Raw genomic sequence first — 21,248 nt, forward strand, 5'->3', positions numbered from 1 at the left:
GGTGACAACATACTCATGAGTCTGGTACAAGTTATATCATATAGGCTAATTTTAAAGAAATGGTGAAGTTGGGATTTTTTTTTCCTGGAGGTAGCCTAAACAGGACCTATTATATACCTGGAACAGGATCAGATTCCTATTCCAGCTACACAGTAGACTACTCACAGCCATGCCAGCTAAACCTAGAGTTGGTATTTCCCTCCATTAGAAGGCCATAGTTCTGCTGCTAAGGAAAACAGAGGACTGCTCAATCCATTGGACAGAATATTTACCTTCAGAAAATTCTTCACCCGTTCTGGGTTATAGCAGTTACTTTCACGGCAGATTCTTTCCACTTCCTTTATCTGACCAGTCTTGCAAGCTGCCTGGATGTACTTGAAGTGAACATCTGGATCCTGGCTGAAGTTTACAATGGAACCCAAGAAATAGAACAGTCCTAGAAAGAGTCACATGTTTTTAACATTGTTAGAAGGGTAAGTGAAGCAAGTGCAGACTTTCATGGGCTTCAGCTTGTGACTTGGTTCAACCCTGCTAAGAATGTAGCTTTCATTCAACTGCAGGAAAAAAATCAGAAGGATTTTTTTCCCCCTCTTTCAGGTTTCATCCTTCTTTCTGATCTTTACTCAAGTGGGTTAAGAAACCATCTTGAACAAAGCTACCCCTAGGGCTCACTTTGATAAATGCATTCTAAGGTCCAGCCATGCGACAAGTACCTCTCCCATAAAAACTACAATCCTTACTATTAGCTTCAATCAAGTAGTGCTTCCAAGTAAGCTGCTTCCCTCTAATACTGTACCTTCATAGCTTTTGAAAGATTCAAAAAGCTCCACAAGCGACTGGGTACCAAGCTGCTCATGGTATTTAGAAGCAACTTGTACACAGAGTTGTAGGTTTTGCCTAATGTTGGCTGACAGCATGGCACGCAAACACTCCACAGAGTCTTCAACTGAGAGAGAGCCAAAGAAGTTCACAAGCCACTGCAAAGAGATAGAAGTTTTACTCAGTAACTTATACAGGATTTGACTTTTAAAATGTGGCAGCTAGACAGAGTTTCTACCCCAGCTACTAGAGAGAAGTCTTCCATGTGCTAAGACCAAAGACTTAAAAAGAAACACACTCACCATCTTTACAACTACAAAACACAGTTTGGAAGCAAGATTTGAAATGCCTACCTGGGAAACTGAGGTCAGATTTAAGCCATCAAAAGTATAGATTACAGTTTAATCATTAGCTAAACAAGTGTTCTTGAATCACAGCTGCATGTGCTACTTTGCTACCTACAAACCACCTTATAGCAGCTGCAGGGATTTTTAGCAGCTAAAAAAGTGCTAAAGAGCATTCATGTACTTAAGCTTCCACTTTCTTACTCTGCAAGACAGACTTACCTCAGGATTCAAGAGGTGAGTATGAACAACAGCACGTTTAATATCATAGAGATCCGTGTAGTGTTCCAAAGCTCGCTGGAGCAAGCCTGCCTTCTCACACAACTGGGCAATATGAGCACGATCATAGTGTGTAAACATTTGGTTTCCAAGAATGGCATCTGCAACCTAGGAGGTCACATTTCATATTCAGACTGTCAGAGAATCACCACAGCTCAGCCTAAAAGTTATTGAAGAGTCACAGCACTGACTCATTAGTAGTCTCTGATGTTGCTTAACTACTTATGGCTCAGTATCAGACATCATATTCTTGTGCAAGCCTACCATTGTCTCTCCTTCACTTTTTGGAGGAACTAGGTTAAGAGATCTTACCTGCGGGGCATGAATCAAATTCATTTCCAGGAGACGAGTCTGAAGGTGGCCTTCCGCAGGGCGGTTATTTTTCAGGGCATCCAACAGAAAGGATGTGCACTGCTGAATAAGACTGTTCTCCATGAACACATCTACAATCTGTTGAGATTGGTCAAGTTAGAGAAGGGGGTCTATATACACACATGCACATTTATCTGTATATACTAATGGCCTGGCTAGAAGGCTAGAAAGGCAGCTCATCACAGCACCTAGCATGCTGTATTCCCTTTGTTGTCACAGGATTGCTACCATGGTAATAGAGACAAGTTTCACACTGTTTTCTTTTTCTCTAGAATGTAAGCAGCACATTACTTTAAGCTATTGTGCCAGATTTTGCCACCCACTCTAATCTTAACACAGCATGCAAATCCCATCCCTTCTCTCTTGTTGAAGTAGTTGCTACAAGAAAAGCTAAGACTTTTTCTAAGTAACTTCAATTATTTATTAATGTAAATTGTTGCCTTATTTCTCTGTCCATTTAACCAGAAATGGCCACTGGCAGCCAGCACTCGACTTTGTTTGCCTTCCTGTAAATTCTCTGCATGGGAAGAGTTAGTGTATGCTCCATTAAAGCCAACAGTAGGACAGCAACACTATCGCTTAGACTAAGACTGGGGCAGATTCATTATCAATATTACAGTAATAAGCCAGAAAGCTTCCACAAAAACTTGAGAGCACACTTGCCTCAAGACTTAATGGTAACCAAATTTGGTTAAAGTGACTAAACTATTCTAGTCAAGTCAACTAGAGACCTGAACTGGCCTTACCAGTCACCAAAATGGTACTATGCTATTACCTCTGTCTAGAAAGAGACCAGTACTTTTGTTGTAGGCATCACCTGGTTAATGTTAGCCAGTGGCTCCTCATCCTGTACCAGCATCTGAGAGAACTGCAGGCCTTGCTCTGGACTGACTCTCATCACACTTCTCAGTAAGAAGATCCAGTCTGGGGTATAGCCAACCTAGAGATTTCAGAAACATTCATGCAATGTCTGGGAAGCTTTACACATTTTTTAAGCCTTCACATTCTTTAGTATGAACTGCTGTGAGGTTGCCGTGCCCATCCCCCATCTTCCAGGAATTCTCAGACAAAAGCATTGCTTGTCTGTTGACACAGAAATTCAGTATTCACCTACTTAGTAACTGAACTTGTGCCAGGGCATTTCTCCTGCTAGGTAAGAAAACTGCTAGGAACAAATCTTTCAACAGTCTTAAGGCACTATCTATCAAATAAGGTCCTAGACTTAAAAGTGGACATGAGGCAAATTGTTTTGTAATCCATCCAAAAAAAGTCTTATGATCTTAGGAAAAAAAAAATCTTATCTTTATTCTCTAGAACAACCTTGAGCCAGTCCATTAATTTGATCGTTCATAAACTTCTGGGTGTTCTGAATTTAATTTTTTTTGCAGACTGCTCAGACCTTAGTCATACACTATGATCTGCACTATGACAATGAAGAAAACACTGTTTCTCAATCTTACCTACTTATCGGTTTTAAGTTACAGGAATCAAACTTATCTCATGGAAGATAGCTTGAGAATGTACACATTAAACATAAGATAGAGTCTAGTAGTTTGTGGTAAACAACTTTACCTTTTTAGCATACAGCACTATTTTCTGGAATTGACCAGTTTCAGCAAAGCACTGAATCACTTTGTTTGGCACATTAGCACGAAGATAGACACTGAGTGCAAGGGTTGGGTCAGCTGTCTTCACCAAGTCTCCCAGCTCCTCTGAGCACTCCAGCTGAAGTCAGAAGGGGTATTTTGTCAAGCAGAAGAATTCAGAGATGTAGTATCAACAAAAGTGTTGTTCACACTCAATTGTTACAAGACAACAGCATTAAGGCTAGTGTCATGATTGAGTGAGCCTACCTTGTCTTCCTTCAACCACTTCTCCAGAAGCTGCTTGCGGCCCTGCTGTAGGACGGGGCGACAGAGCTCCAGAGACTCAAACTTGTTCAGCTGTCCCTGGTCAAGCAATATTCCAAAGTACTGGAGCAGGGGAGAGGCCTGCCCAGGCTGAGCTGGTACACTCTGGAACTTTCTGATTGTATCACTGGTACGTAGAATTCCCTGAAGAGGCACAAGATAGAGAGAAGAAATGTTTAATTACTGAAAGCTGAATAGCATTAGTCAAAAAACAGGTGTTAAGCTCTACACTGAAGCATCTACTCTTAAGCCTTCAAGATGGAGATCTTCACCAAACCAGTGACATTCTAGCAAGAAGTCAGTGGCCACAAGCAAGTCCAGTCTATGGTTGGAAAAGTAGAGCAGATGCTCCTTTATGGGATACAGGAGAATATTAGTCAGTACAACCACCAGACTGCAGAGAACTAAGGCTAGTATCACAGCACTTCAGTTGTTGAATGTCAAGTACTGAAATGCAAGTGAGCTAAGCAAGTCCACTAAGCTAAGGCAAATCCCCATGACTTCTAAGCTGTACCTTTGGAGTTATTTACCTTTGGTGCAGATGCAGCTACTTTAGCAGCATCTGCATAGCTTCCTTGAGCAAACAGTGTGTTGAACTTTCTAGCAAATAATTCCTCTGCCCCAGCTAGATTACTACGTATAGCCATACGCAGGCCCAAGTCAGGATTCTGGAGAACATTCGTAGCGTAGTTCACTATGTTGTCTTCCTCAACACATACAGAAAGCACCTGGAAAGGACAAAAGGCATATTGAGGAGTACTGTCCTTTCCACAACTACTATGAAATATAGCAACCAAAATGGCTATCAGTGAAGTACTAGATTATTAAAAAACCCAAGTCCCTCCCCAAACAGGGAGGACTCTCCCTACTAGGAGAGGTTAAAAACTGACTAATCAAGTAGTTACTTCCTTCCTTCCACGACATTTGTTGCATCAAGTCACTCATTAGGTTTGTTACATTCCATCTGAGCTTTAAAAGGCTCAAAATCAGAGTGCTGGATTTGTTACCTGTCCTTTTTTATTCACACCAATAATGCCTGAGGTAGGTTCATGAGGAGCTGTGACAAAGATAGTATCAGCACTAATACGGTTCATGTAGATGCACACTCCAGACTCCAAGTCATACATGTGAATATATCCATACTTTGTGATCAGGTAGATAACACCATGCTTAATTCCAATCTGCCAAAAGATGAGTTTTTATTAGTCAAGACTAAGACTATAACAGTCAAGACAGCTGCCTTTAGCCTAGTCACAAGACAGTACTGCAGTGACATGCCTTTGCACTGACACCAAGAACAAATATAGCTTCGGGCTTCTTCCTTACAGACTCAAAGCAATGAACAGCATTGCTGGCCATTTGCAGCCATAGCTCCACTGAATAGAGAGGCTGAAGGGAAATTAAAGTTCAGCTGCAGCAAAGGACATACTCCTCATCCTAATGAGTCAGGCTGAGGAAGAAAGTTTGGGCATAATCAGCATTCTGGTCTAGATATGTCAGTACAAGTTTCTGTTCAGAAATATTAATGAGATAGTCCCACTCTTCCAACACGGCCTACCCAAAGTACCAGCAGAACCTAAACCAAGCTCAGCTACTGAGTACTCCAGTTTACCTGTCAAGTCACTTAAACTGGGGAGGCTTTCAAGCCAAAATGGTCTTCAAAGTACTTTCACTCCGAAACAAGTCTTCAGATGTTTTGTTAATTATACCTCAAGCTGAAGTACAGAGCCACATGAATCCTGCCATGTAGACAGCTTCCTTTGTTTACCTTAGTTTAAGGCATCTCCTGGTTTGTTTATGAAGCTGGTCTATTAGACTGGTCAGCAGCTGCATGCTCTGAGATAGTTTGCTTTTATTACACAATTTCCAGTCCTGCACACATGCTAAGTGAAGTTTGGTCTGTCAAGGCAACCAGCTATGTTCTTTCCTAAAGAACCTCCCATTAATGTCCCAAATTGCTGCTTCTGTGCTGCTACTACAGGAAGTATGCTGATACAAGACTCCCTAATCCATCTGTCTCAGTGACATCTACTGTAGATGAAATGCCACTTTCATATGAAGCTACTTCAAGCACCATAACATTCTTATCCAGAACTTTGAACATTAATAGTAAGTTCAATAGCCAAAGCAATATTAGAGACATTCTACCAGAAGACACTATTGAGGTTTTGGGGGTCTGATTTTTTGTTGTTGTTGGGGGTGGGGTGGTGGGTTAGTAGGGGTTTTGCTGGGGCTTTTTGTTTGGTGTTTTTCTGTTGTTGTGGGGGTTTTTTGTTTGGGGTTTTTTTGGTTGACATTTTTTTCCTCCCTAAATACAACCTCAAGTTGACATATCTGGACAAATACTGGAGCAGCCTAAATATCTGTGTTTGAGTTACTGTTCTAAGATCCAGTCTACCTCCCACAAATGTATTAACACCCTTCCCAGAACTAGGAAGAATGACAGCAAAGCACTAATAGAAAGCATTCTTTACAACAGAGATGGCAGCTACTTGCCAGGCTGTAAAGTTGGTTTTTTGAGGGTCAAACATTTACCTGCATTGCCACAGGAAAGTCTGTCTGTGCCTCAGGTGGGAAAAACACATCAACAGCTTTCTTAACAAATGGCTGATTTCCAGTAGCTGGCTGACCTACTTCAATTATGTGCAGCTAGGAAGAAAAGAGTACATGTCACAAGATTGCCTGCAAGTACAGCCACATGAAAGAAATTCCTCTTTTCAGATATGCTACTGAAGTCATCTGCCACACTTGGCTAATGAATATCTGCCCAATCCAGAACCAGCACAGTCCGGGGAGCTGTGCTCCAGATATTTATCAGAGGGACAAGTTTTCTGTAACTTAAAAAGTGGGGAAAAGATCAAAAAGAGTAAAACCTCACGCTTTCTATGAAAGCAGATTATTTTTATTCAAGACTACTTGTTCAAGATGTTTTGAGTGAGAATTGTCAATTCATCAATTTTGCAGGACAAGTCTAGAGCGCTGAAGGTATTTTAATGTTACCTCAGCTCTTTACAGACTGCTCAGCAGTTGTAGCATTCAACTGCTACTAAATTCCACTATCAGTTTGATGCAAACAACCTACCTACAGCACTAAGGCTTATCTAGCCTCTTTCTGTACTGAATTCGACTTAACTTCATACACACAAAAAACCCCATGTGGGCATAAATTGATGCTTTAACACCCTGAGCTCAGTTCTTAAATGCATCGACGTTTGCTCTTATGCATCCACATTTGCTCTTATGTCTAAGTTTCACCCAAGCAACTTAAGACTTTTTGCAGTTTCTACCCTATTGAAAGAAAGCATTTTGACACTGACCAAACATGCTGCACACACGGTTCCCCAGCTGTTCTTCAGAAAGAATACACTAAACTGTGTTATCACTGAAGTTCTATTAGTAGAGTTCTGTTACAGCAGAACAGTAAAACAGCTGCAGACTTTACCTTGCCCCCTGCAGGACTCCTCACAGCAAAACAGAAGAGGGTAGAAGGTTTGGCATTTCCCTCTATTTTGAATTCTGCAAAAGCTGCTGCATGGCCCTCTATAGGTTGGGAGACTTTTCTATCAACTGAGTATAGCTGCATTGCACCAACCACACGATTTTGCTAGAAAAAAGAAGAAAGGTCAGCTTTTAGAGATAAGATTTCAGATGTTTATAGCAAGACCTTTGGGACAGTAAACTAAAAAGCAGCAAATGCCTCTCATCCCCTCCTCCAACACTTTAATCACACTAAAGGTCAAGTTATTCCTACACAAAAGATATCTTTGAAATTTTGATCTATAGAAACCAAAGTTAAGAAACTATAGCAGCTATTAAGTGAAGTGGGGACAGGGCTCTCCTGATTGTTTTCATAGCATGCTGTTTCCAGCTAACTTACCTGTGCTGAAATTCCTATCAGCAGCAGCCATTTTTGGTGTTCATCTGTTCTGTAATTGATGATTTGGCAGCCCGCAAGACTAGCATGCCTGTCAAACATCTTTTGGGGTTGCGATTCTCCCTCCATGCTCCAGTGGTAGACTGCTGTCTCTGTCACCAAGGCAACTGTATTCACAGATATCCATTTCCAGAAGATCACTTCCTCTGCCATCGTGTGGGCTTTCATTTTACTTTTCATCTCAATGTTAAAGATCTGAAGTGTTTTCCCAGCTAGTATGACAAAACCCAAGAAACATCATAGACAGATTACCACAATGGCCATCTTGTAGTCCACCTGTTTACAAGCACCCTGTTTAACCCACTATTCCAATAATGTTACAGACAGGGTTAGTGTCCTGTCACATCTGAGCCTCCTTTGATATTTGGCTCTTATCAAATGGACTCCCCTCCCCACCTCTACCATCCCTGAACCAAAAAAGTCTACTTCTCATGGACACTTACATGGACAGTCCAACAACTGACAAGCATAGACATTTTAATTAACTATAAGCCATAGTTAAAAGACAGTCTAAACTACAGAGCTTGTGTAAACTCTGGTTTAGGTAGCAGAACTGGTATATCAAATTATGGGTGTCTAGTAGATGCCATTCAGTATAATTAATAAAGAACAGCTCCAGTTTGTGTCAATTCAGTAGCTGCTGTAGATGACCTGGACCAAGTCCAACAGCACAAGACTTGCAACAGCTCTTGAGATAGCCCAAGACCACAGCTTCCATTTTATTTTTCTGCTGAATGATCTCTGCGCTTAACTAGGAGATGGATGGGCTCTGTACAACAGTAATACAAGTGCCTATTGAAGAAGACAGTCAAAAGTTTAGAAAGATTATAGAAAAGTTTGGAGTTTTAGTTCCAGGTAAGGTTACTGCTTCATGATTTAGGTTACTATATTGCAGGTTTAAGCTTGACCTCAGTATTCCTTTTAATTACCAGAAGCAGCTAATAAGGGTATACTTAAAGCTAATGTTAATTGAACCAACCTATAAAGAATAAGGGACTCTGTTCCCTTCAGAAAGTCAAACTGATGTTTTACTTCACTGCAGATGAGACGACTCAGCTCTAGGAATATTGTTTTCTGTTCACAAGACACCCACTCAGACTGCTAGAGTATTGGCTTGTAATGCCATTATTTCTATCCACATTTCAGAAATGTTTTCCCTGCTAGTAACACTTCTGACTATCAAACTGGTAGATGTTCATTCTACTGGGAAGTTTTGATAGATGAAGGCTGCTGGCCACTGAGGAATCATTTTCAAGAGATACTAACCCCAAGTTAATATGCATCTCAGACTTCTCTATAACATTTTAGCATAATTTATACAGTAAATTGATCATATTAGTTTAATGCAGTGTCAAGAGACAACACAAGACTTGACAGCTACCACATGCAGCATTTATGCTGCCTGGATTAACTGCATGAAGAAGTGTTAATCTGATCAACTAGTTCCCAGGACAGCTTGCTAGCTTTCCTGGGATCAAAAGCAGCCCGTTTCTGACCACCTTGCTCTGCACATGCAGTTATCATATTATATAAATGCAATAAGCCCAGGCCTAACACCAGCTGTAAACTGACAGAAACAGTGTATTTACTGTATTGGACAACAATTTGTCCAGCAGTGGACTGATGCTATCAAGGGCTTGATTTTGGAACTTCCACAGTGTGCAGTCTCACAGGCAGAAGGCAGACAAGTAGTTCTGGAAAGTCTCCATCTAAACAGGAATACCAGTATATGCATGCAGAATCTAAGTCAGGTCTTCCTGAAAAGGAAGCAGAATGTCCTTCCTAGTTTTAAGAACACAGAAGAAACCAATAAGCTACTGGAACAAGCTAAAAGCTCATCCTTGTCTGTCTTCTAGACTAAATTTGACTGCTGTGTTACAGTTGGAAATGGCTTTAGAAGCTTCATCAGACAGCTAGCTCTGCATGTTGGGGGCCACAGGAGCTACAGCAATACAATTTAAGTGTGGCAACAAATTCAAACTTCAGAACTCTAAACTGTAATTAAACTACAAAAAAAATATCAGTATTTGGATTGAGAGCAGAACCTGCTATAAATTCATAGTGAGGGCAATGTGAGTTTTGAGTCTTATGTCTACTTAAACACTTTTAGGCCAAAATCCGAGACAAAAAGCCAGACTCTTACGTAAGTTTTTCTGATCAAGCTACCAGACTAATCAGTCTACTTGTACTATTCTCTACAGGCGTAGTCAAGTAAGCACCTTTGTTTTTTGAACACTGCATGAGAATTTACATTTCAGTTCACTGGAGCATGAAGTTTCTCCATTCCACAGAGAATGGAAGCACTCCTGAGTGTTGCATTCTCCACTTGCACCAACTGGGGAGTACCCTCACTACAGAGCAAAGCAAGAGAATCACGAACACAAGGACAAAGCATAAATCTTGGTACACCAGGAGAATGCCACATGCAATCCAGAAATGAAATTGTGCATACTGTATTTCAGTTTAAATCAAGAACCATTTCATTTCTTTTTCAGAGGGTGGGTTTGTACATTTATTGCTCAATAATCCTCAGATTATGAGCAACTTCCAATCATGGCACATTGAGTCACAAAATGCAATAGTTTTGACTACTGAAGCCTCAGCCAATCAACAGGGAAAGTCTGGAGTGCCCGACTTAAACCATGTCTTCAGTGCAGCTCACTGCAGTTCTGCTGGTTATCATGGGTAACACCACATTGGTTAGGTAGCTCTGTTCATCCTCTTTTCTACCCAACCCTTTGGTCATTAGATTATTGACAGAAGAAGAGATCATTAAGTTTGCAATACCTATCAACACAACTTCACATATCAATGTGACATCATTCACTCAACCTTCTGCCCGGACAGAACAATACTCCTTTTGAGCAAGTCTTAACACTGGCAAGACTAAAGCTGTATTCTTTTAAGTTGATAACCCATTTAGTTAGTAAGTTAGTTTTAAAACCAGATGATATAATTTCCTTTTAAGAGGTAGATGAAGCTCTGCTAGCTTAGAGAAGGCACTTTCCTTGCCAATATGGTTTGTTTAAAGGGGTCCAAGATTAAGGACAGTGAACTCAACAGATCTGAAATTATTTTTGCATTGTTACCATCACCCACACCCCAGGTAAGGCAGTCCTTTGCAAGATGTATAAGCATCTTAGCTGAATCACAGATTCAGCAAATCAAACATATTAGTTTTTCCCTAATGTCAGTATAAGCTTGAGATCAAAGACAAGAAGTTACAGGGTTTGTGCCAGTTCTGAGGCCAGTTATTTCTTGGACCCCTAAGTAATTTCACCATGATTTTTCACAATAAAAAACACACGTAGGCAGAAATGAATAGCACACAGGACATGCTAGCAGAGGTCTCTCATAAAAATATTGCAACTTGGTTTTGTCTATCAACTGTACTTGCATCATATATACACACACACACATTGAGAGCACACTCTTCTCCTTCACTTGGTACAGTCAATAGTCAAAGCAGCCAAATGGTTAGCAACAAGCCAATGGAGAACATTTTCACTATAATACCAGTAGAGGATTAAGATCCCCCACCTGGCTATGAAGTGAACTCTCAAATGGCTACCTTAAAGTTCAGTACTTTTTATGAGATTAGACCATTCTGTACTACTGAACATAAAATGTCACGACAAAGTTCACTCACCATCTGTTTAGATAAGATGCAGGAAGAAAAGTACATAGTCAGTAACAGTTATTGAGATTAAATACCAGAAGTTGGTCATTTAAGAGAAGAGCCAGACACGTATTAACAATTATTTCTTCGAGCTCAGAGTACTACTTAAAGGCAGCATCAAAATCACAGTTACTGGAAAGCAGAGGTCTATCTGCAGGATCTCATTATTACCAAACTTAACATGCTTGTACATTCAGACTTCCACAGTTACTGGCCATCCTTATGACATTTTGTTGTTATCTAGTAAGCTCTTCAGAGCTACAAGAAAGGGCCAGGACAGAGCAGAGACCAAGAATGGCTTTGCACCCCTATTCATCTTTACAAGTGAACATTGTGTTTACAGCACCTGTTTAAAGGGAAAGTATACCATATGTTGACCTGGTCCTCAGTGAGGATAGGAGGCTGCAGTGTCTAGCCCAAGCATCTCATACCTACTTGGAGGCAAACCATCCAAAGACTACTGAAAAATCTACTGCCAAAACTACAGCATGCAAGTTTAGGCAAGAATTCTCATCCTCATATACATTCTTAGAAAGTTTACATAAATCTTAAGCTTAAGAGCATATGTAAGCAGTAATACAGATAAACAGTATGTTTCATACTGCAATAATAAAGGGTTACTCACCTTTTAGCGCAATTACTTTAGAGGCTGGATTCATGATGGCACTTTCAGCAGAAATAGGGCGTCTGATGGGTGTTGTTGGATCACTCATGTCAATTATCACTACTTGTGCCTGCTCTCCCACTTTCTCCCTGATGCAGATGAACTTGTCAGATTCCATTGTTAGGGTACTGAATCCAATGTTTGCTGGGTTAATGCCCAAATTTTGGAGCTAGAAAGATGGAAGAGAGTGCTTTATTACCCCTCCCATGTTGAAGGTCTAACTCAAGCCTATGTCTAAAGTCTCCTCCAGAAGGAAATGCAAGACTAGTATATTTCTCTGACAAGAGTGTATGTTACGGAACTACAATTTATCTTCTGATTCTCTTTGTTGCATAGGTAAAGGACTACACAATTCTCAGTATTCAAGTCCTAAAGACATTCCAAAGTTGTGTTATTGATGCAAACTAAAAGGAGTTTTAACATAAGCATTTATTGCATAACTTGGGTCTAGTAATGTGATAGGCTGTATACTATCAGTAGCATCACGATTCCAGATTAAGCAAGTCTGGTAAATTTGATATTAGAAACTTATTAAGTGGCAGAACTACAACGTACAGCATCACTGGGCCTTATAGAAAGAACCAATTACCCTTATGCAACCTATTCCTAGCAACATTATGGAATGAAGTCTACATAGCAGGTCTCAAATGGCCTATTTTTACAAGTGCAATTGTTCATCTTGCTTCTTAGACTCTAATTCTTACCAGTGAAAGGTAAGAAAGTTGTGTTAAAATAATCAGTCATCCCATCTGGCTCAACAAGGGCAGAGATTTCAATGCAGGCTCCCTCCAGCCTTATATCCAACTCCCAAAACATAACTTGTGCTCAATCATGTGGCAGTAGGTACAAAGCAGTTACTCTTAATGGAACTTAAAGTCATTTTGTGCCACTGAATAGACTGCCCTAGAAGATGGCTATTTCCCATTTTCATCCTTTTGTGTTAACTTTGTTTCCATTCACTTACAATTTCAGGTTAACAGGAGCAGGTGGCAGTGAATGAGTATCACCATTTCAATTGGTCTGCAGTAAATCAGATTCACCTATGTAGCACACCTCAGCTTGGTATGTATGCAAGCTGCATTTTATATAACAGTAACTGTTACAAGCCTGAGCACCTGCTTTATGCCCCAAAGCAATGCTTTTCAAGCAGAAGAACTGTATCAGCTTCACTGAAGCTTCTTAAGGGATTAACCTATACTGCTTTTCAGTGCACTGCAAGTGAAAAATGACTGCCCTCAAGGAGACAGAATAGAAACTACCACCAGCATCACCAAGTCATTAGACTCCTTTGATACATACCACCCAGACCTTCATACAATAGACTAAACCCTTTGGGCAACAAGTCCCATGGTGGTGTCACAAACACTGTTTTACTGTGTTTTGATCTGGCTGATCATGGCTTGTTACAGCTTCTGTAAAGCTACTCACTAAATCATAAATTGGGTATGTAATGGAGATCCCTAGAAGTGTGGTGTGTAAGGACTGTGCCCAAGAATGCCTCAGGAAGTGTTTGTTTTCTGTTCAGCTTACTAATGAAGAGCTATTCAGCTCAGTAACTTCTAATCTCAAGGTACCCAAATTTCACTAATGCAATACAAGCCAAATGTACACATGTGTAAAAAGACATTTACTCCCTCCCACAAGTGTCTCAGCAAAATTGACACATTCAGCTAACACCTCACTTCACAGGTAAATACTTCAATACAAAGTAGTACACTTCAGTAGGTGCCATTTGTTCCAGAACAGAATCAAAGTTTAGGCACAAGAACATCAGAAGCTGCTTTCAACTAGAGTTTTGAAAACAAGTCCACTGGACTTGCAGCTATTACAGGCTTCTGTGTCAGTAAGGAAAGAAGTTTCCATATCAAGACAACTCATGTACATTTCATATATAATGCAGAAATTTTTAGTACCCAATAAACATGCAAGTCATAGCTCCATCAACTTCTGTGACCTTGAACAACAGAGGAATAAATGATGGATTAAGAACAATTCCACTCTTTGTCACAATAAGTAGATATTGTCTGGTCTAGAGCATGTGACTAATTACATGTTCAGGTAGTAGACACTTGAACACTTTAATGTTGAGCATGATCTGAGTCCATCTAGCAATACAGTACAGTCCATTCCAAGAGACTAAGTGTCACAAGAGTGGTTAAGAGATTTAATTGCAGCATAGCCAGGTTCCTCACTTGATTTAATTAACCCAAACTCGGATATATTTCCAGAGTACTTCAGTAGAAACACAGCCTCTTCAAGGTCTCTTCTAAATTACTGTGCTTCAGCTTGACCTACTCTTAAGAGACAGCCCCTGGCCACTCTTTCTGCATGGTGAGAATCTTGAGGCATTAGCCTACTTAAAGTTCAGCTTTAAGCCCAAGGTTATTCACTCCAAAATCTGGTCAATGTTGAAGGATAACGCTTCGGGTATCTCCATTAAGCTAGGTAAGATTTTGCATCAAGTCCTGGTATTAAGATTTCCCATTTTAACTATTACAAAATCTAGCAAAGCTTTCAGAAAATGTAATACTAAATTAGGCATGAGTATCACTGCCACCCGTATCAGGGAAGTCAGTCACATCTTTTAAAAGCAGAATGTCAGTACTTCCTAAAGGATGGTCATATGAATGCTGCAAGCCTCAGTGAATGATGACAACGCTTCACACTTTAGCAGTCTGAAAACACCAAAGACTGTTGCTGCCATAAGGGGATTGATAAGTATCCTCATCAGATCCTACGTGCTCCTATAAGATGGAAGCAGCGTTAAGAGGAATATTCTTGATGACTATACAAAAGAATGAGCAGACATCAGCCAGCATTGCTTCTATCCTGGATGGGACAAACCTGCCAAGACAATCTGAACTATGTTGTTCTAAAGCATCTTCCCATCTTCCTCAAACACAGAATTAAGAAAACTTTATTACAAGAGGTAGCAAGCATTTAGCTATATATCTTAAAAGGCCTCAGGTGAGAGTGCTACAGGTCATTTCTGAAGTTAGTGTATACAAACTAGAGATTTTGCAGTTTATTTTCATAAAGGAGTGAATATCAGACATCTCAATTGCTACTAAATTTTCATTTTTTTATTATATTCCTTAGACAAGCAGTACTTTCAAACTAAGGTTGCCTTCTTCTGAAAAGAAGGATTCAATATTACAAAGTCATTCCAGAGACATTTACTATGGAGGTAGCCTCCTCCCACGATTTCACCCCACACTATTTTTGGGTAAACCAGTTAAACCCTACGAAGCACCCCCATGTAGGTTACTGTAAGCCTTGCTGTAGAGGAAAGGATAACATTCTGTTCTACAAGTAACAGCCTAATGCCTCTCCTACCCTTTCATGCCCTAATGCCCATTATCTATATGTGCAGTGTAGAACTACCTTCACTATCAGCCTGAACGAACCAGATAAAGATATTTTTTTTCTTCAGATGTATCTCATATTACTGCAAGTCTGGATTAGATACCAAACTTACTTTTAGGCATCTTACAGATACTGAGAACTTATGACATGGTAAAGATTAACCCGAGATGTATTATTTGATTCTCAACCTGAATGAAGATACACAAGTCCCACACTTAGGATGAATTACAACTATTAATCTGAGATTTAGTCTTTCCCAATTCTACTTTACTAGCATGGTACCATTTGCTAAGAAATGGGAGTTGAAAAATTTTTACACAAGAGTTCTAGTAAATAATCTAGCCTTTCTCTTTCTGTGGAGTGTAGTGATCCAAACTAAACCAGCACAGACCAACTCAGATACTGATACTATCAGTCTTCAAACTAAGTCCATTTCTCTAATGGGAAATACTGAAGCCTAACTTACTGTCTCTTTAATATTGACACTCCAGTACTTGGGACCTACAATCAGTTAAATGCTGGAGTCGGAAGAACTCTGAATTCAAGATCCCTCCAGGGCTCAGTAAATACCCCATTTCAGCTTTATGCCACACAGCTCTAGTGGAAATGCCTTTTAGAGGTGACCAAATATTGGTTTTTAAGCCCATTAGAAAAGAGTAAGGCTTGGGCAGAAGCTATAGGTATCCAATTAACTGCCTGCTAAAAGCTCTGTAAGCACATATCATTTTAAGCACAATACAAACCAAGAACACAGTAATACAGTTTCTCAGAACTCTTTTACTCATGTAACTATAAAAAGTTATAATCATGCTCAATAAGGATCTGCATATAGTTGTTGGACATCTCTCAGTTGTCCACCCTCCCCTCATCCCCTGCTGTAGTTCCCATCTTGACAGGTGAGGGACCTCAAGGAAGTATACAAGAACTGAAACATGCAAGACCACTGGCTCACAGGTTTTAGTTGCAGTTAAGGTTTCATCTTAAGTGACAGTTACTTCCTACACAAAAATCTGTTCCTGTATGTCTCTGATGAGGATTAGATCATCTATGGCATGAGTCTCCCTACCACATGTAAGGCACTTTTCAATCCAGTGAGCAAATATGGTCTCTTCAACACTAAATAGCTGAATCAAGTAATGATATTTAGCCCTACCTTTCAAATACAAGTCCAAAAAGTCATTTACAGCTTGCAAATATCCCGAGTGCTTTTAAGTCCACATGTCTAGCCAAAGCAAACTCATGAAAGCCATTACACTTCAGCTCAGTCATGCCTATTGCACAACAGACAGTAATTCTTAACAAGACATCTCAGACTATCCAAATAGAAAGTGTTTTTGTCCAGAAAATGACAAAAGTAAATCTACATCCTTTATATTTAAAGCTAGGATACCTCAGCTTCTCAGTGCTGCACCAAGACACATAAAACTTCCACATCAAGAGTGCATCACGCACACAAGTTTCTTCAAATTAGTCGGCTGTGCTCAAGAGCCTGTATTAGTTATTCAACTGAGAGCAGAACTCTATCTACAGATCCCTGTGTCTATCCATCTAGGGGATGAAGTCCCTAACCTAGGAACCTGAGACTTTGTCTCAGTTTTCTCTGCAGGCAGAGATTTTTGCTAGTGAAAACTGACAAAAGCTCAGAAGGGGACAAAGCCAAGCTCTTAAGAGCAAACCAATGACTAAGTAAAAGAAAAGTTTAATTTTAGATCAAGAACACTCTGTACACTGAATTCCAGCAGTATTGCTTCCAGTCCATGTACCAGTATATTTAGTCTTTTACAGCATTTCCATTGTAAATTCTACAATCCCCTTGGAAGAGTTCAATCTGGTAAATAGTTTAAAAATCACTACTCCAACAGAAGCATTGGAGTTAAGAACCTGATTAAATCACAGTAGCTTAAGTAGTGCGTACTAGTACTTCACTATAGCAGGGCTGGCATAGTTTGTACTGATGCAGCTGGTCAGCGACAAGACAAATAAAATAAGTCCTTATCTTGCCTCCCTTGCCATGGGACTTAACTATGATATCATCTGTGGGAAGAATGAGCAAGATGCAAGTTCTTTACGAATTTGTGAAGACCCATAGCTACTGAATTCACATCTAAAAACAATCATTCAATTGCATTAAATGGCACTAAATGAGCAGTAAAACCTGAGTTCATTCTCAGCTTGACTACTACCACATCAAGACCTGGATATCTTTCTTTTACTGCAGCTATTCTCCATCTTTCAAGCTCATACAGGACTTGAATATACAAGCTATAATAACTTCATATTTAAAGTGCACTGTGACTGGCAGCCACTCCTCCTGCACAGGTTTGGAGCTACAGTTCAGTCAGAAGGATTATCAACATAAAGCAAAATGAGCTTCAAAAGGAATGTAAACAGTCTGCTGAACCCTAGTACTCCTCCAATTTTACGTGGACCAAGATCACTGTTTCACTTCACACTATCATTTATCTACTTCCAGCCAGAGAGAGTGGGAGAGAAGAGTTCAGTATTTAGCACTGCAACTTATGTTTAGTTTCTCTGGAGAGCACTTTCCACATGCTTCAGTTCTTTTTGTGAAGTACATACAACTATCTCAGGAATACTCTGAACTTAAGTGAAACAATGTTTCATCAGCAACAGGCTGAATTTGGAATTGAGTAATTCCAGTGTTAACAGCTATTCTAACCACTTAAAGCTGTATTAGTTAAAATGGCTACAGGTAAACAGTACACAGATTGATATAGTATACAGAAAGATTTCACATAGGATCACTGAAACACAGCACAATAAAGAATTGTAACTTTTTTTGACTTAACATCATAAAGCAGCATATTAGATCTATTACACTAATTTTAAGTATGACAACTTAGCTGTAGCCAAGCCAATTTCTTGGAAGTAACATGGCAGGGGGGAGACATATTAAGCTGATAAAGCTAAATATGGGTAACAGTGAAGCACTATGAAGGACTAAAGGCCTAATCTTTTAATGAATTCCCTACCAGTCAACAATAAGCACCATGTTATCATTTATTCATGACTCTCAATGTTTACAACACAATTTAAAGTTAGAGCTGATAAAACTACTGCAAATACCCAGCCAGAGCAAACACTACCAGTTCCCACATTCCTTCCGATACCCCTACCACCACGTAGAGGCAACTGAAGAAGCAGCACCAAGGAGGCTAGCTGCATTCCTACTCCCAGCTACTACTAGTCTCAGTTACTTTTTAGTAGAGTACTGCTTTGGAGCTACTGCACTCAAGTAGGGGGGAGAAACAGGAGAGAGTGAATCCTGAAAGAGTTTGGTCCTACATGTTAGTGGCAGGGGTCCCAAGGTTTCCCCTACTCCTCTATGCAGCCTCCATGCTGGGGAAAAGTCCCTCAAGCAGAGGTTTAGTCCTTTTGCCAAGATCAAATTATTTAAGAGCAAAAGCAGGTGGTAGCAAAGAATAGAATATGACTTCACTACAAATCCGCTGAAAATTTGCTACCCCCCCCCTCCCCCAAGAGAAGTACCACAGTGTTAATATTGGCAGTGTTGCAAGACACACAACATAACACTATCACAGAAACAGTCATTTGATGCGCAAAGCAGCACATTATACCTATGATATATTAGGTGTGATGTTCTCTCATCATTATCATATAGACCAAACACAATCAGCAGGATTGGTCACATTTGCTAGTTTTAAATTGTAAAAACTATATGCTTCTTTCTAAGAAGAGTCTGATGTCAAAACCACTCTGACCCCAAGTTTCTTCCTCAGACAGCTGTACTGTAGCTCTTAGGAATTCATTTGAGGTTACTACAGACACTGCTACAGTGGACATTGGCAGGGAAGGAGGGGAAGTGACAGTCTAATTCTTCTTCACTATGTTAAACTCTCTTAACCCATGACAACTCTGAGGAGACAGGTGTGTCTGCTCCCTTGGGCACAGAGATCAGATATTTCTGGAGTTCGCTAGCCCTATCACTGTTTTTCAGGATAGGACTCCTTCCAGAGCGACCAAGACAGTTCTTCCAGTCAAGCAGAAAAACACTTCCCAAAGGGAGCTAAAGTGGCAATAACCATTTCCCAAGCTGACATGCTTGAAGTGGCACAAAGTCCACACCGATGGATGACACCCAGTTCATATTTTGAAATGGATGCCTGATTTGACAGAAGGGGCGGTACAGAGACAGAAGGATGACTTGCCAAGTCCACTTCCTGTTCTCTCATTCATTTAGCAAATTCCTTTAATTCCTGCCTCAAACTGCATGTTCAGAGACTGCTGTTCTCTCACTCCATTTACAACCCTCCCTCACCACCAGTTCACAAGGAAACAGATAAACCGGTTTGTCTGTGCTGCATCCATTAGTCATGGATCTTTTCCAACGCTGGCATTATGGTTTTCACAGGCTATTAAGAACAGAACCATGTCATTTTTAGGGAGGGTTTTTTTTTAAATATTGTTATGTTTGGAAGGAGGGACGGAGGCTGTGCGGCTTCCAAGTTGAAATGGTTTCTTGCACCTCATCTCACCAATTTCCTCCCAGTTCGCAGCTGCACAGAACGAGGCTCCCAGGAACCTCCGCGATCCGGAGTCTGACGGTCTTTTAGGCAAGAGAGAAAAACCTCGATCCCTCTCCACGAATAAAGGGCCCACCTAAGCTGAGACGGGGGAGCCCCCCGCGGTCCCCGGAGCGAGCAGCCCGGCTCCGGCGCCTCCCCCTCCCCGGAGCGGGAGGTCCCTCAGGCGGCGAGTGACTCTGCACAAATCGCGGCCGCTCCGCACGCCGCGGGGAGGCAGCCCGGCGGATGGACGGACGAACGGACGGAGGCGGCAGTCGGGAAGCCCGCACCGGGAGCGGGCTCGGCCCCGGGCGCCTTCCCGCGGCGCCCAGCGGGACGGCGGCCCCGCACCAGCCGAGAGGAAAGGCGAGAGGGTCCCCCACCACAGCGGCGGCGGGAAGGGGTCCCGCGGCCCGGTGTGTCGTCGTCCCCCCGCTCCCCAATCTCCCCTCAGCGCGCCCCCACCCCCGGATAGGCCGCAGCCCCCCCCCCCCCCCCCCTTCTCTGAGGGACGGGGTGAGGCAGAGGAGGGGGAGCCCCGTCCCTGCGCTCCCCACCACCCCCCCCTCCGCTCACCTGGAAATGCTCCTGGAAGCGAATGGGCAGTATCTGGGCCATGGCTGGGGAGGGAGGGAGGGAGGGAGGGAAGGGGGGGAAGAGGGCGAGCTCCCCGGGGCAGGGGCCGGCGGTGGCAGCAGGGCAGGCGCTGCTGCACCCCACACGGCGGCAGGGAGGAGGGGAGGGGGAGGCGGCGCAGGCGCAGTGCCCTTACTGGGATGGCGCCCCAGCGGGTTCGCCTCCCTTTTCTGCCTCGGCTCGGGGCCGCTCACTCCGGAGCCAGGATCACTCCGCACCTCACCAGCCTGCCAGGGTCTCCTCAAATAGTCCCTTCCGCAGAGCTTCTTCCCCCTCCCCATAGCCCCCGCCTCTCCCTCGCCCTCACCCCCCCTCGCCGCCCCCCTCGCCCCTCCCGCTCCCGCTGAGTGGCAGGGCTGGGGAGGGGGCTCCGAGGAAAGTGTGTGGGGGGGCTGCCCCCGCCCCGGCTGCGGCCAGCGGAGAGGGGCGGGAGGGGCTGTCAGAACCCCAGGTATCCTTCCGCCGCTGCCACACGCACTCACGTGACCCGACCCCCTCCCCGGCTCCTCGCGGCAGCGGCGGGCGGTGGGTGGGCGCTGCGGCCCCTCACGGCTCTGCCCCGCCGCCCGCCTCACACGGATCCCCCTCCTCTCCCCACCGAGAGCTCCTCCCGTCCTTCCCCACGGCAGGGCCGGAGGTGCAGGGGGTGATGATGCTCCTCTCAGGGTTCCGGGGCTCCCGCCGCGGGTGAGGAGAAG

The 21,248-nt window shown here is 42.3% G+C and overlaps 1 protein-coding gene across 2 annotated transcripts in view; it reads right to left on the reverse strand.

Moving 5' to 3' along the window:
- CLTCL1 (clathrin heavy chain like 1) overlaps nucleotides 1-20,737 on the reverse strand; it is a 37,201-nt gene extending 16,464 nt beyond the window's left edge. Inside the window, exons 1-14 of one of the 2 annotated variants that reach the window (XM_049805900.1) lie at nucleotides 20,491-20,737; nucleotides 11,963-12,170; nucleotides 7,602-7,870; nucleotides 7,167-7,328; nucleotides 6,260-6,373; nucleotides 4,732-4,905; nucleotides 4,255-4,452; nucleotides 3,668-3,868; nucleotides 3,387-3,539; nucleotides 2,632-2,754; nucleotides 1,755-1,892; nucleotides 1,386-1,550; nucleotides 797-977; nucleotides 273-436 (exon numbers count right to left, since the gene is read on the reverse strand). In XM_049805900.1, coding sequence (XP_049661857.1) covers nucleotides 273-436; nucleotides 797-977; nucleotides 1,386-1,550; nucleotides 1,755-1,892; nucleotides 2,632-2,754; nucleotides 3,387-3,539; nucleotides 3,668-3,868; nucleotides 4,255-4,452; nucleotides 4,732-4,905; nucleotides 6,260-6,373; nucleotides 7,167-7,328; nucleotides 7,602-7,870; nucleotides 11,963-12,170; nucleotides 20,491-20,532 — 2,292 coding nt within the window. In that variant the 5' untranslated portion in view covers nucleotides 20,533-20,737. The remainder of the gene's footprint in view (nucleotides 1-272; nucleotides 437-796; nucleotides 978-1,385; nucleotides 1,551-1,754; nucleotides 1,893-2,631; nucleotides 2,755-3,386; nucleotides 3,540-3,667; nucleotides 3,869-4,254; nucleotides 4,453-4,731; nucleotides 4,906-6,259; nucleotides 6,374-7,166; nucleotides 7,329-7,601; nucleotides 7,871-11,962; nucleotides 12,171-20,490) is intronic. The other variant, XM_049805901.1, reaches the window with a different exon arrangement.
- Between the last annotated feature and the right edge of the window lie 511 nt (nucleotides 20,738-21,248).

The sequence above is a fragment of the Accipiter gentilis genome, chromosome 7 (assembly GCF_929443795.1).
Source record: "Accipiter gentilis chromosome 7, bAccGen1.1, whole genome shotgun sequence".
NCBI lineage: Eukaryota > Metazoa > Chordata > Aves > Accipitriformes > Accipitridae > Astur > Astur gentilis.